The 14,873-nt window shown below is 38.5% G+C and overlaps 1 protein-coding gene across 1 annotated transcript in view; it reads right to left on the reverse strand.

Moving 5' to 3' along the window:
* Positions 1 to 341: 341 nt before the first annotated feature.
* The window catches only part of ZFPM2 (zinc finger protein, FOG family member 2), a 306,822-nt gene continuing 292,290 nt past the window's right edge, over positions 342 to 14,873 (reverse strand). Inside the window, exons 6-8 of the mRNA XM_065752218.1 lie at positions 11,002 to 11,208; positions 6,674 to 6,898; positions 342 to 3,817 (exon numbers count right to left, since the gene is read on the reverse strand). Of these exons, the coding sequence (XP_065608290.1) occupies positions 1,326 to 3,817; positions 6,674 to 6,898; positions 11,002 to 11,208 (2,924 nt within the window). The 3' untranslated portion in view covers positions 342 to 1,325. The remainder of the gene's footprint in view (positions 3,818 to 6,673; positions 6,899 to 11,001; positions 11,209 to 14,873) is intronic.

A 14,873-nucleotide genomic window follows, 5' to 3' on the forward strand; every position in this document is an offset into this window, starting at 1 on the left:
TGTGCAAAACAAGTTGTTTCACTGTTTTTGACACATGAAACTACTGCTGAGGAAATACACTGTCTTAAGTTCCAATAAAAGGAACGGCCTTCTTGGTTTCAGACTTTCCCATTTCAAATTTTAGTTCACTAGGCTGCCTTAGATTTAGTTGTGTTAGTGACTAGTTAGCAAGGACTCACTCAAAGTGGAGGTATCCTTTGCACTCATTTTCTCTTTTAACTTTGCTTCCATTGAAAATAGGAAAATGTTAATCTTTTCCTAAGAGATTATTTACAGCTTGTAAGCTCTGAATCCTCCTTGAAAAAAAAAAAAAAATTAAAGAAATTGCTGCCAAACATCTCCAATGATCTGGAATTTTATTCCATCCATATACATGCATAGTAACAACATTTGTTGAGAAATTATTTCTATCAGAAGTAGAACATTATCTTTGTGATCACCAGTTGCAGTATTGCTACTCTTATATTTAAATATATCTTATATATGAATTAGATTCATAATTGCAGCATTGAGTTTAGGGTTTTGTTTAGACTGTGCCTTTCAAAAGATAAAACTGATTGATATGACCTCATTACTTACAATACTGCTTCCAGTAATTTTGTTCATTCTTTATAAAGTATTGCATTTAACAGCAAAGGTTTAAAAATTGAGACAGAGATGCATCAGCGAAAGAAAATACAAGTACTATACAAGAAAAGAATTGCCATCTTCATTTAACGTACGTTTCAGATTAAGAAAGTGGACAGAAACATACTGCTACATACAAATGCAAAGCCTAATGACTAAGGTACTGTATCTGCTAAAATATAAAGTGCAAACCGAGCCCAATTGTTCAAAAAATTGAAATTTTAAGGCGAACTTTACAGCATAGTTGAAACTTCTTTGCAAGTTATATTTTAGCATATACATATATATCTGCAACAGCATATAAGAAAAAAAATCAGGATACACAAGTGCTTTTGAAGCTATTTCTAAAATGCTTTTCTGTATTGTTTGTGACTATTTTCTTTAAAATCTACTATACAGTGCAAACCATATGTGCTACACAATAACTATACAATAACATTACAAATGACTTTAATATAAAGTTTTTAAATAAAAAATAACATAACTACAGCTATGAATACTGCTGGTAAAATAAATAAATATTTTTGAAAATGGCACCAATAATACACTTTACTAATGGACTGTAATGAAATTACACCTTTAAGTCTTCAACTCAGCAATAGTGAAATCTCCTGATTGTCCAGATGTAATTCAAACAGCTTTCTTTAGACTGTATGGAACAATATGCTAAACACAGGTACCAAAGGTGACCAATTGTTTCATTTCACATGTTCTGCTGCATGTGACGAGCAATAAAACTTCTTATGAGTTATAAAGTTTGAAAGATTGTTGAACTGGATGTCACACAGTCGGCAATATTTTCCACTGCTTGGGGCCTGGCTTGACCCATTCACTCCTTTAGCTATACTAGATAACTGTTCTTCTGCTGTAGGAATTGCTGGAGAGACATTTTCATTAGCAGTTAAGGGATTCTCAGTGATCCAAGAAGGAGACTTGTGCCCATCTTCATGGGAAGGATTCTGGGAAATGTTCTCCTGTTGTGGGTTTGCTGCAGGTCTTTCCTCCTGTTTCAGTCCCCCATTAACTATTACCATGCCTCTGTTTTTTGGCAATAGTGGAAGAGACTCTTTCTTCTGCACAGCACAGCCATTCGAAGGAGCCTGACCTTTAGGAGATTCACTTTCTGTATTTGTGCTTTGATCTAAATCAGTATTATGAATGATGAGAGAACCAGAAATGTAATCGCTTGGCTTTATTCCATAATATGGAGAAAGCTGATCTGCTCCTTTAGCTTTCTTTATTGCTCCAGGGTAAAGGCATTGTGGAAGAAACAAATGTTTGTTTTCTTCTTTTGTAGCAATAAGCTGGGCTGCTTCACTAAAGACTTTCAGTCCTTGAAGTGTAGCTAAGTGTGTGGAAAATAAGTTTCCATTAGGAGAGGGCTGTTTTGAGTTTCCATTTTTCTCACATTTGATTATGCTTCTTTCATAACTGACATCTGGGCTGTTTCTTTCACTTTCTGGATTTTGAAACACCTTACTGTCAAGCTGTCCCAGGTCATTACGCTGATGGGCAGTGACAGGGCAAAAATTCTGCTTGTGAGCCAGGTAGTTCTCTACCTTGTTAAAACTTATCTTGCATACTGTGCACTCATGGTAGTCCAGCAGCCTTTTGGGAGAGGTGGAGGTCCTCTCCGACTGGGGTAAGCATTTTTTACTAAGATCTATTGGCACATCCATCTCCAAGCAAGACACAGTAGAGTGGGGAGTATCACCCTTGGAAACTGGAACACACTTGTTAATAGACAGTGATGTTTCCAGATGTTTTGACACTATTCCTGGAAATATATCACATCGTGGATGGTAACATTCTCCAAGGCTCTCTGTTGACTCTTGAGTTGATGTACAAGGATTGCCAAGATTAGTCACCTCTAGGAATCTCTGTTGAACCAGTGGTGGCCTTTGCTCTTGCTCTGGTAGACACATTTCATACATCTTCCTCCGCTTACGTGTACGCATTGTTCTCTGCATGGCAGGCACTTTGTTGGAAGCAGACCTCTTCAGTGGGGGATCATGGCGAGTGGCACAGTAATACTGCTTGTGGACCATGTATGTTTCGTGTCTGCTGAAAGTAATATTACACGCTTCACATGTAGTCTTATTAGGATCACTTTCCCCTTCTACTAAAGGATTATTGGGATTCTTCACATCTGAAGGTTTTCCATTTATCTTCTCATCGCCATTGCTTGCAGTTGATAGCTTCTTAGCTTGTGCTGTAAAGTCTTTGTCATGACTTTTATTGTTTGGTCCAATCAAATCTAAAACATTTGAAGAGTTTATGCAAGATGTCTGCAGAAGCTGATTCTCTGGATCTGATGCATGAGGAGCTGTATTCAGGATGCTTATAGAGCTCTGACCATTACTAGGACTTACAGCTTCTGGCATTTTCTCTGGAACACTGGAAAAGTCTGGTGACTTTGCCATCTGTTGCCATCGACTACTGCAGTAATGCTTTTTGTGTACCAAGTAGTTGTCCAGATTATTGAATGTTATGTTACACTCAAAACACGTAGCCCCTTTTGGCATCAAAGGACTGTAAATTACTGGAGGATAATTGCTACTTCCATGCCTCAGACGTCGGTGGACCAGTTCAGACATTTTGGCTAATATCTCTGAAGCCTGAGGAACCACAGTGATGTCCTGGGGAAAAGCAAATTGGGAAAGAAAAGGTCCCATTGGGAAAGAAGGACCAATATTAGGCTGAACTGGCGATGAGGCAAGTCTTGGACTAGATGGTTCCGATTTTATTTTAGTGTATGAAAAACTTTGCTTATTAGTTGCAGGTTGTGTTTCTGGCCTCTGGTTTGGAAGAAAAAGTGGACCCTTTTTTTCACATTTATCAAGCTCTGTATCAGAACTTGCATCTTTAGTCTGCATGGTCTTTTGGCCCTGGGGAACATCATTTCTGCTTAACACGTCCGTTGCTGGCTGTAAACCTTCTTCATTTCCACTTGGAGAGTGTTCAATATCACTTTCTCTCTGAATTTTGTTGCCAGAGACATGTAACTCTTGGTGCTGCAGTAGCTCCCTCTGAGTTTGGAAGCCAAAATGGCAGTGATTGCATCTAAAGGCAGCTTGAGTAAGATGCGAGAACAGGTGCTGATGAAAGTTAATCACTGAGTCTGCAGTGTAAGTACAAACTGTGCATTTCAGGCTAGCACCAGGAGGGAGAAATTCTTCCATTTTCACTCCTACAAAAAAGATAAGTGAAATAGAAGTTAAAATGACCATTTTCCCCTTCAGGAAGTATACAGGAAAGTCAGCTGCACAGAAAGTACAAACACAATGATAACAACTATTTTTTTTTCCAATAGGAATCTTGCATATTTATTAATTATTCTGAAAAAACTTGAATTGGTTCAGAATTTCTTTCCTCAAACTGATGGAGGAGGTTCACAGACTTGCGTTCTGTTGTGGAGAGCTTTAGTACCTCTGTCCACTCAGCAGAGATGAAGGGAAGGAAAGAACAAGGGAAAGGATAAAAATAGACTGGACTTGTTGTAAATGAAAAGGTCTTCAAAATTATAGTTCTAACTGAGATGACATAATGTTCTCCATATACAGTCACTGGATATTCTGAATGCACAGAAAGCACATCAAGGTCAAGAAACTCAAGGTTATTACATGTCATTTTTGAGGTATAGCCCTCAAACGAAGAATGGCTGAAAACCAGACAGAGTATAAGTAGCAGTTTGAGTATTAATGATGCTCAGCTTTTTGCTTGCACAAATTGGCTGTGGTGTGGGAACAGAATACAGAGCCTATCCTCATCAGAAAGAACTACTGAAAACTAAATGAATCATGGATACTTGTTCTATTTAGCCATACAGGCACATGCCTTCATCAGATAAACTATGTTTGTGGCAGTGGAATGATATAAAACTGTAATAACACTGTGGCTCAATCTGTGTGAAGTCATTCTGTCAGACCTGGAGTTCTTCACTGAACTCCTAGCATCAATGACTCTCACATCTGTGAGATACACTTAGAATATGAATAATCTGATTCTCCTAGGACTTAACTGAGTAGTGGAGATACACAGCATTTTAATTAGAACTTGTTCCCTGTCAAGTGTTTTTTCATCAGGAGGACACAAGAAGCTTTAGCTCCACCACCACAGGGAGATAGTGCTTCATATGCTTCCACACTATGTGATGCAGTCATAGCAAAGTATCTCTACAGACCTTCCATTTCAGTGAGACCAGTTACAGAAGCTGAAGCAAAGAAAGACCAATTGAACTGACTAGTTTGTGACTAAAAAAGAAGGGAAGACTCGTGTTTCAGTCTCTGATCTAATAGATACCTAAAACTTTTTACTGGAAGTTCAGCCATACCTCAAGCCAATGTTTTTCAAAGAACTCAGAGCTTAACTCTAGATTGCAAAAATACATGATCACTCACAACTCACAGCTTTAAACTCTCTGTGTATGTCACCAAATCCAAAGAGTTGAAGCAGCTGTTTCACACAATGGCTAAGTGTTCAGAATTCTTCTCTGTATGAGGAGAAATCAACTTGTTCACTTCAAAAACTATTTGTTTTTTGTTATTAGGCTATAAGACACTCTGATCTGCATTCACTTATTCTTGTTGAAATCGTTGCACTGCTCACTGAGCGCTAACATATTTGCTAGACAACACAGACAGAATCATAGAATCATAGTATCACCGAGGGTGGAAAAGATCATCCTGTCCAACCGTTTGCCTATCACCAGTAGATCTCATTAAAAACAGCAATAGCTTGATATTCAAAGTTAAGACCTACAAGCACAAAAGATCTGACCTCTAAAAGAATGGTTGTTATTTGTGTTGTCCACACTGGGAAGTATTTCACTCATCTAGTCCTATTCACGGAGATACCAAGCACTGAAGAAAAGTCAAAACATCATCTGGGACTGTGACTTCTATGAGATGATCCACTGATTAGCAATGTCAAAGATTTGATTTTGTGTCTCTTGTGCCAAACTTTCAGGTTGGATATGAATGTACATGTACTGGGACAGAGTTGAGGTGGAATGGTAATTTGACTGATTTCTGTATACTGAAAAATATCTCCTAACACCCCCTAGGTATTTCTTTTCAAATAACAGAATTATTATTTGAAAAGAAACTCTACGACATCTCTAGAGAAAAAAAAAAAAAAGAAAAAGCCAAAAAGCCACAACATGATGCTTTCTAGATTTATAATTGCTGTCCAAGTTATCAGAGGAACATTTTTCATCTCTCTAATTCCATAGAGTAGGCCTCCACTTATCTGTGAGCTCTACCACTGAAGCTGAACCAGGCTATCTTCTGTGAATAAAGCATACATTACCATCGCTTATACTTCATATATTTAACAGGAGGACCACAATGCTCTGTTGGGTCCTTGTTTCTGTCGTACACGCCTGTGTACACAAGAAAAACAAGATACCCAAACCTGACATTGATGTCTTCTTATTTACAGATTTTGTGTGCAAATGGAAACTCCAGAGCAAAATGTTCTGTAAATCCAAAGCCTGCAGTCCCAGACCTAATTCAAAACAAATTCAAGCAGCACACTCAAAGGAACTTCAGGGAGTGAAATAAGATTCCTTCTGAGTTCCAGAATTTTTAATCTCAAGAATTGTGTAGTCTTACTTTCCATTAATCTAGTATTATCATTTTAGCAACATGGACAAAGAAAATAATATCCCCATTTTGCATTTGTAAAGAGGAAAAGAAATATTTTCAAGAAACAAGAAAAGAGAGTCAAAAGAGGGTAGGTAAAGACTGCTATTTAGGAGATTCACCTTTGGTGAAAGAAATCCTGAAGCATCTTCCAGAAACCAAACAACAGCAGTCTAATGGTGTTTGGATTCCTGAACTTCCTTCACTAGTAAGGAAATGCTACCTGTGCGTGCATACACACTTAAGAGACAGACAGCATCTAAAAGAAGATTAGTAAAAGAGAGAAATTGCACCTGAGAGGAGTTTGGTGCAGAATATAGGTGGAGACACATTGTTCAACTGCGTATTTATTCTACAAATAGGTTAATTTAGGAGGCAATACACCAAAATATGGCACTTACCACTGTGAGAATTTAGGTGCATTTCCAGAGCTCTTGCATTAGAAAAACTTTTGGTGCACTGTGGAAAGGGGCATACACTGGATATCTGCTGAGCACCATCTTCACTCTCCTCTGACAGCTGAGGACCCTCTCTTTGCCTTCCACTGCAGTAGTACATAAGGTGGGCTTGCAGATTCCGCTCACTTCGATACCAAATGCCACAGGATTTGCAAGGGAATATGTCCTCTACAAACAAATATAACCAGGTGCAAGTTAGCCATAGTGCATGCAGTGCCAACCAATTAACACAGCAGGATTAATTCCCTGTGCTTCTCCACTAAATTCATGCTTACTTAATAAAATGCTTAAAACAGAGTCACAGGTTTATTGAAATGTCACTTGCTGAACAAATTTATTTTAATACAAATTTAATAATAATTAATATTAATTAAGGTAGAAGTTTTGGGCAGGCAATTATTTAAAAATGAAGTTGTATAATGTGAATATGCAGTACAAATTCAAAAATAAGCTGTATTTCCTACACTTCATCACTCAACATGTGATATCTGACAATCACGCTTTTTCTGTGTGCCTGTATAAGTCGGCTGAGCAATTCTGAGTGCTAATTGCAGACCATTCAATGTTTATGTAGTTACTGCTATAACATCCTGTTGCTTTGATATCCTAGAGGCCAGGCTAGGTTACATTTATTTTAGGTACTGCACCATTGAATGTAGTGTCATACTAAGCAGAATGTTTATTTTCTGAGTTCTTGTTATTAAAGCTAGCAGTTAAAATTTCTGATGTATTTTGTCCTCTTATTGTTGATAAACTATAACTGTTCCACTTTTTGCAATTCAAAATAGTTATCTGCTAAGAATAATGCAGTTTCTCATTGTCTTTTATCCTGAAGTGCTAGCATCCTTTCTGAGGGGAAGACAATAGAGAAGTTGCACAGAGTGCTTCCCATCAGCAGAGGGAGCAGACAGGTTGATCATGCACTGGAGGCTACGCACTTTACTCACATGAAAAGTAATAATGAATGCTGTGTATTTACACAAAACTGATAGACATACAGTTGTTAATAACCAGTGAGAAGGACACCTACACAGAACATTTTGTATATCTGTCTGTGAAGGATAAAAGACCTGTTTCATCTTTACAAAAGCTGAACTTGTTATCCTATCAGTAAGAACAAGGGAGAAATCCAAGCCCTATAGGGTACATCTATACTAACAAAGTAAATGGTGACAGGGTCCAGGCTGGAGCACTGGTGCTTCTTTTTTATGTTGTTAAAACATGAGAATGTTTCCTACCACGCTTTGGGCTTAAGTCAATTAGCATTTTCCCCATTCCTGGACATGGTTTAGGAGTTACCATAGATCATGCATCACACCCTGCAGCAGTTCTGGATGCATCTCTCTTCTTTTTGGGAATAGGAGAGTATAAAAGTGTAGTATAGCCAGACTGTGCCAGCTGACCACAGGATCAGAGAACAGGCAACTGCAGTCAGCATCGAAATAGAGCCATTTTGGTCAACATCAAAACTCTCACTGAGATTTCTCCCACAGAAAACTACCTCTGATTTTGATTTAGCCTTGAAGAAGTTGGCTGCTCTGGAAATTCCTAATTTGCTTGACACATCCACCTTTAAAAATCTTGGCCTCGATCTAATAAAACATATGTAGCTCATGATGTAGTTCACTACATGTTTAATTTCAAGTATTGATGCGTACAGGACAGCTGCACTGTTCCAATTCCTTTGGGCAAAGTTGAAGACACCAACCACAGAAATTGATAAGTCCTTTATTTGTTAAATCTCTAAAAATGTAGCCAAAATTTACATTACTCAGTTTGCTTCTCTAATTGCAATTGTTAATGCTTGCCCATTTTTCTGCTCATGAATTTGTTAAAAATATTTTCACCACTACCAGTTTCTATTTTTCCCTCTGTCACTGAATAACTGAGACTTAAAGACACAAACATTTAATGGGGCTGTAGTATTTAACATAGAACTACTAAAACACAGCATTTGAAATGTCCATCTCATGTGAAGGCTGACATTTCACCATTTGTTACTGGCTTCAAATAGTTTTAGAAAGTTGAATCACTGAGACTTCCTTAGAACTGGAAGCCCAAAACTCAAAAATTTAGCAAATTCTGATTATTGGCAAAAATGTCCAATTTGAATTACTTTGACTGGATTTCATCACAGAATTGAACTTTCTGTTAATCTTAAAGAATTTGACTCCTACTATCTTTATTTCCTGTGAATGGAATTCCAGGGGGAATACAATATAGGAAAAGGATCTAAAGCTATTACTTCCCAAAAGCAATGCAAATGAGAAGAAAGTCATGCTCAGTTAATGTTTAAATTCTTCAAAAACAAAATATTTCTTTTTTTTTTCAACAGATAGTTTCAAAATGTTTCAGTAGAACAGCTTAGAAGACAAAACATTCAAGTTCAAGCCAAGTAGGCCAACCTAATATCCTGATTTTTAAACAAAAAATGTTAATAAACATTTCAAAAGAAAACAGCACAAACAGTAAAACTCCACAACATTTACTTTTCTATGGAAATCAAATTTTGTTCAGAGATCTGAAAAAAAAAACCTCTAAGATGCCTCACTTCAGAGCTAGATGTGCATTCAGCTTATTGCTGGATTTATACTTGACTTGAGGCTTACTGAAGAAACTGAATTTCACCAGTTCAGCATGGAAATGTGGAAACAGCCTGGTCACACTCAGAGGCAGGAAGTCAGGAAGTCCTGGACAGGGAGATTTACTTGCTTTAGATCTCTAGGAGTTAAGACTACTAAGGCTACTATGACTTACTGCGGAGCCTGCATGGCAAGAGCTGATCCACAATAAATACATGTAGATTCCTCCTAGCCACAGAGGTAGCAATCATCATTAATGCTTTCTATAGAATGCAGTAAGGGCAACAAAGATGATTCCAGCAATTCGATGCTGTAGAAATCAAATGCCTTTCCCAAAGCTCAAGTGAGCCTTGCATGAATTTGCACAAAATCATATAGCATTTCCAACACTGCAAATGAGTCTTTGCCCTCTACACTAGGTAACCCCTTCCCTGATGGTTCCTTTGCAGCTGTGGGCTATAAACAATGTCAATTTGCTGGTCCATCTAAGAGGCTCCCAGCACCACCTTTGGGAAAGATCTTATAATGTTAATCATTCTGTGAACAGAGATAATATCTAACAACAGCTGCACTCCGAGGATAAAAATGAACATCTTTGGCTAAAGTGATTGAAATTGCTGCCAGCTCACTCTGAAAGGGAGGACTCAGATGACTCGAAAGATGTTACCACAGATATTTTGTTTAGTGCCATCAGAAAATCTTGAAGGTGTGACTACTCAAGACAGTACTGTTCAGTGTGAACCTGAGTGGCAAATCACATGTCTGTGGGACTCATGTTCACTCACATTTGAAATACTGTGTTCAGTAGTTCACCCTCTAATCACAGTACTTGCAAACCACAGGAAGCATGGGGAAATGTTATGATGCAAGGTCTACATGGAGAGACTTACAAAGAAGTAAATGAAAGCTATGTGCAATAGGTCTGAATGACAATTGGTGGGGATTATGTTAATATTTAACATTTGAGAAGCACTTGGTGAGGAGGAGGAGGTACTAGGACTGTAAAAAAGTAAAAAGTAGTAATAAGTAAAATTTGAAGAAACAAAATTTAATAAGCAGAACGTCCAAGCCAAACTGTGCCAGCTCAGGAACTCACTTATCATGTGCTAACGTACCTCCTCTGTAAAGACAGAACTTAATTACGTGCTATATTTTGTCCATGATAGGGTCAATTGATGTCCAGAGGACTTAAAAACATTCTTGGGTAGCAACACTGAACAAAGTTACCACAATAAATCAGGGATGCTATAAGTAATGATGGCTGCTGCATTCTGAAACTGAAAAGACCTATTCTAATCCACTGAGTATTGTAAATTATTACCAGAGGCTGCAACAGTAAGCAACAATCTGACTTGAGCAGCAAAGGCTGGACTTTGTATGTTACCAGGCCTATCTTATCTGCTTTTTAAAGTTTCTGATTCTGTCACCCCTGGTAACAGATCACAGGACTGTCACACGAGGGCAGGTCAGGCACTCTGTGTGAGCTCAGCGGACAAAGAACTTTTCTTCCTCCTTTTGTGTCTGTGAGAGCATCTGAGACTATGCAGGATCCAACACGGGTCTGAGCTGCGTGTCTTAAGATGTGCTGTTTCTATGCTCTTGAATTCAGTGTTACTGTATTTGTTCTTTATGTATTCTTTAAAATATTTCTCTTTTTAAACAAAGCCAGAAATAGCATTCAACACTTACTGTTCACAATAGCTGTAGGCAAAATAGATGCCATTGCAGCTTGTTGAGGGAGCAATTGTATTGAGTCAAGCAGGCGGGCAGGATACATCCCTTCTGTGAGAGTCATCTGACTAGCTGCTTGCAGCCTTGAGTCAAAATCCACAACAAAGGCAATCAGCTCTTCACCCTCTGAGATGGCCTTGGTTGTGGTACACCAGAGCTGCCCTCCTACAGGAAACACAAAAGCAGAAAGATTTAATTCAAGAATCAGTTTCCATAACATAAAACATCTCTGCCCTATCCTTAAATTCTTTTATATATATATATATATATATATATATTTAATTTTGAAGATTTGTTCAAGAGAAACAGGCAAACAAACTTAAATTTACCATCTTCCTTCAAGATTTTTCAGTGTATAAGAAAATGCATGATTATGCATTTCAGCATATAAAAACCAAGGTAAAAATATTTTACGTGGCACTGTTCCCCTTACATTACTTTTCATAGAATTTCCTGTATAATTTTTTATAACTCTCAGGTTTTTTTGCTTTGAATAGCAAATCACTGCACCATACAACCAAACAGCTGCAAGGAAGACATCAGATTTCCTCTTAAGGGTGTTCTTCCCTTCCCTTATGCTTGCGCCCATCTTTGTCTAAAAAAATCTTCCCTTATGTAATATTCTTCATAACATGACTGCTTTATCTTTGCTTACACTGACTGAACTTCCTGAAAAGAAGATATGCCAAAGATCTGTTTCATAAAGGCTTATTCAAATAAAGGTTTGTTTAAAAGGGTAGGGAGGTGGAAGAACTTTCATCAGACAGTAAGATACACCATAGTTCTGTGCTGCAAATGTCACGTGTAGTGCATTAAAAGGAAAATTAACTATGCGAGTACATCTACTAATGTATTTGAATGCGATAGTGAATGCTCATTTATTTAACATGTTTAGACAGGCAAAGCACTTATATTGTGTTATCTACACTCTCAGGCCTAGATACATATCCAATACAGTTATGCCTGAAATAATGTTGCATACTTTATATGTTATAAAGCTTTTTTTTTTTCCTCAGGTTTTGTATATATAGAAAAAGCTATATGTTGTATTCATTAGGCAAGCAAAAACTGTACTCGTTTTGATAAGTAATATTGCTGTGTTTATCTTTCAGCATAACTGCCTTTTCAACTGCACTTCATTTTTTTCCCCTCAAAGAGATTATAGTTTTAAAACAACTTGTTGCAAAAATCTGGTAGAGGAGATAACAACAGCGTATGATATGCCACAGCTAAATGGAAGAATTAGGACATTGTTTTAGAGAAATCTTGGACAATTAATTAAACCAGTCTATTAGCTTTCAAAGATGAGCAAACAAAACACCATCGGTGACAGTGTATTTCAGTGGAAAAAGTAAAGCTAAGCTTCCAGACCTCAAAGTGGTATAAAAGTTTCAAAGCAGAAAAGTGTCTTTGTATTCACCCTTTGGTAACACAACAGTTGGAGATGGCTCCGAAGTTTATATGAAACGTACTGTTATGGGACCAAAGCCATCTAAAAATTACAGCATTAAATGGTGCAAATCTGAGTAATTTCCTCTAGAGAATATAAAGATGAAGTGTGAAGATAAACGTCTACAGATCCAGAATTCTAATGACCAAACTGGAATTCAAACATCTGAAGAGTGTAGGCTGACTCGTTGTCTCATACAAGTGAGGAGTAAATACAGAAGCCTTTGGAGCTGAACTGGTATAAAATCTGTTCAAGGGACTACCAAGCTAAATCCCTAATGCATACTTAACTAGACTCGTAGATAAAAGACAAGATGCACATTGAAATTTCAGAACCCAAAACTGGGCTCTCCCACTGTAAATACCAGACAGTCTTAGAAAATCAAAGAGGAAATATAGAATTTCCATTACTAATATGTACTTTTACTTAAACATGGAGGATGCAATAATCAACGTCTATTTTAACATAGAATAAAAGCTTTTCCTACACTGTATTATTCACTGGATTCTTTAGTAAAATATAAATGAGTCAGTGCAGAAGAACCAACTGAGACTTTATCCAAGCAAAATCTCGACATGCTGTACCCTTGGGGAATGAAAAAAAACCTAACACAACAGTGTAGTTGATTACTGGGTCTACAGCTGTAATCAGTCTGGATCAGACTGAAAGGCTGACTCAGTCTCCTTGTGCTGGAGCTCCTCAGAGTGTTGACTCACATCCAGCAGCAGAAAAAATGGACAGCTGAGGAGGGCAGAGGGCTCTGCTTCTTTTTTCACCCAGCACCATGGCTGTCATACCTACAGCACATATAAATTGCACAGAATGGGTGACACCTCCAGGAGCACAACACTCTCTATTGCCTTACTGAAGTAAGCCTGAGCTATGGAAGTTTAATTCATTCCTGTACTGAATATAAACCTTTGACTATGCATAATTCAGATCTGAGTATTTCACTGTGATTCTCAGGATTTTCTCTTTGTAGAAAATGAGGCATTGAAGTGATCAAGACATTTGACTACACTTTCAACAATACATGATATATTATTAAGTTACATTCTAAGATGAACTCCCAAATGATGCATGCTTCTAGCTGTTGGAAATGAAGTGGATCACTTCTGTGACACTGTCTCACATGACATCTTGATAGCAAAAATGGAGAAAAATCCATTTGACGTATGGACCATTTGCTGGAGAAGGAATTGGTTCACTGGGAAAATGGTTGCACTGAGAGATGGATGTCTCAATGTCCAAGTGGAGATTGGTCATGAGTAGTGTTCATCGGGGATTAGTGTTGGGACCAATGTTATTTAACATCTTTGCAGGTGACATGGACATTGGGATCAAGTGCATCCTAGCGAGTTTGCAGATGACATCAAGTTGAGGGTGTAGCTGAAATGCTAGAGAGAAGGGATGCTATCCAGAGGGACCTGGACAGGCTTGAGAGGTGGGCCTATGCCAACCTCATGAAGTTCAACAAAGCTAAGTGCAAGGTCCTGCACCTGGACTGGGGCAATCCCAAGCACAGATACAGACCAGGTGGAGAGCAGCCCTGAGGAGAAGGATTTTGGAATGACAACTGTAAAAGATTCAACATGAGCCAGCAATGTCCGCTTGCAGCCCAGGAAGCCAACTGCATCTGTGGCTACACCAAGAGAAGTGTGACCAGCAGGTCGAGATAATTCTTCCTCTCTATTCTGTTCTCATGAGACCTCACCTGGAGTACTGTGTCCAGCTGTGGAGCCTCCAACACAAGAAGGATGTGGAGTTGCTGGAGCAGGTCCAGAGGAGGGCCATGAAGATGCTCAGAGGGCTGGAGCACCTCCCCTATGAGGACAGGCTGAGAGCTGGGGATCTTTAGCCTGGAGAAGGCTCCAAGGAGACATTACAGCAGCCTTTCAGAACCTGAAGGGGGCTTACAGGAAATCTGTGGAGGGTCTTTTATAAGGGCACGTAGCAACAGGACAAGGGAAAATGGTTTTAAACTAGAAGAGGGTGGATTTAGACTAGATATTAGGAAGAAATTCTTTACTGTGAGAGTAGTGAGACACTGGAACAGGATGCTCAGCAAGGCTGTGAATGTTCCCTCCCTGGAAGCATTCAAAGCCAGGTTGGATGGAGCTTTGAGGTGACTTGCCTATAGCAGGGGAGGTTAGAACTAGATGATCTTAAAGGTCTCTTCTAACCCAAACCATTCTGTGATTCTATAATTCTATGATTCACCCATGGGGACAGGACACAGTACTGTATCCCCTTCTCTATCCCCTTTTGGTAGCAGGGGTAAGGCAATACTTGAGTTTTTGAAAGACACAAATGACTTAAATCCCCCTATTGCAAATATGCCACCTTCATGCGCATCATATGCACGTTGGAAGAGAAGTCT

The sequence above is a fragment of the Cyrtonyx montezumae genome, unplaced genomic scaffold, assembly GCF_038088225.1.
Source record: "Cyrtonyx montezumae isolate F1298 unplaced genomic scaffold, pur_monq_1.0 scaffold_8, whole genome shotgun sequence".
NCBI classification, from domain to species: domain Eukaryota; kingdom Metazoa; phylum Chordata; class Aves; order Galliformes; family Odontophoridae; genus Cyrtonyx; species Cyrtonyx montezumae.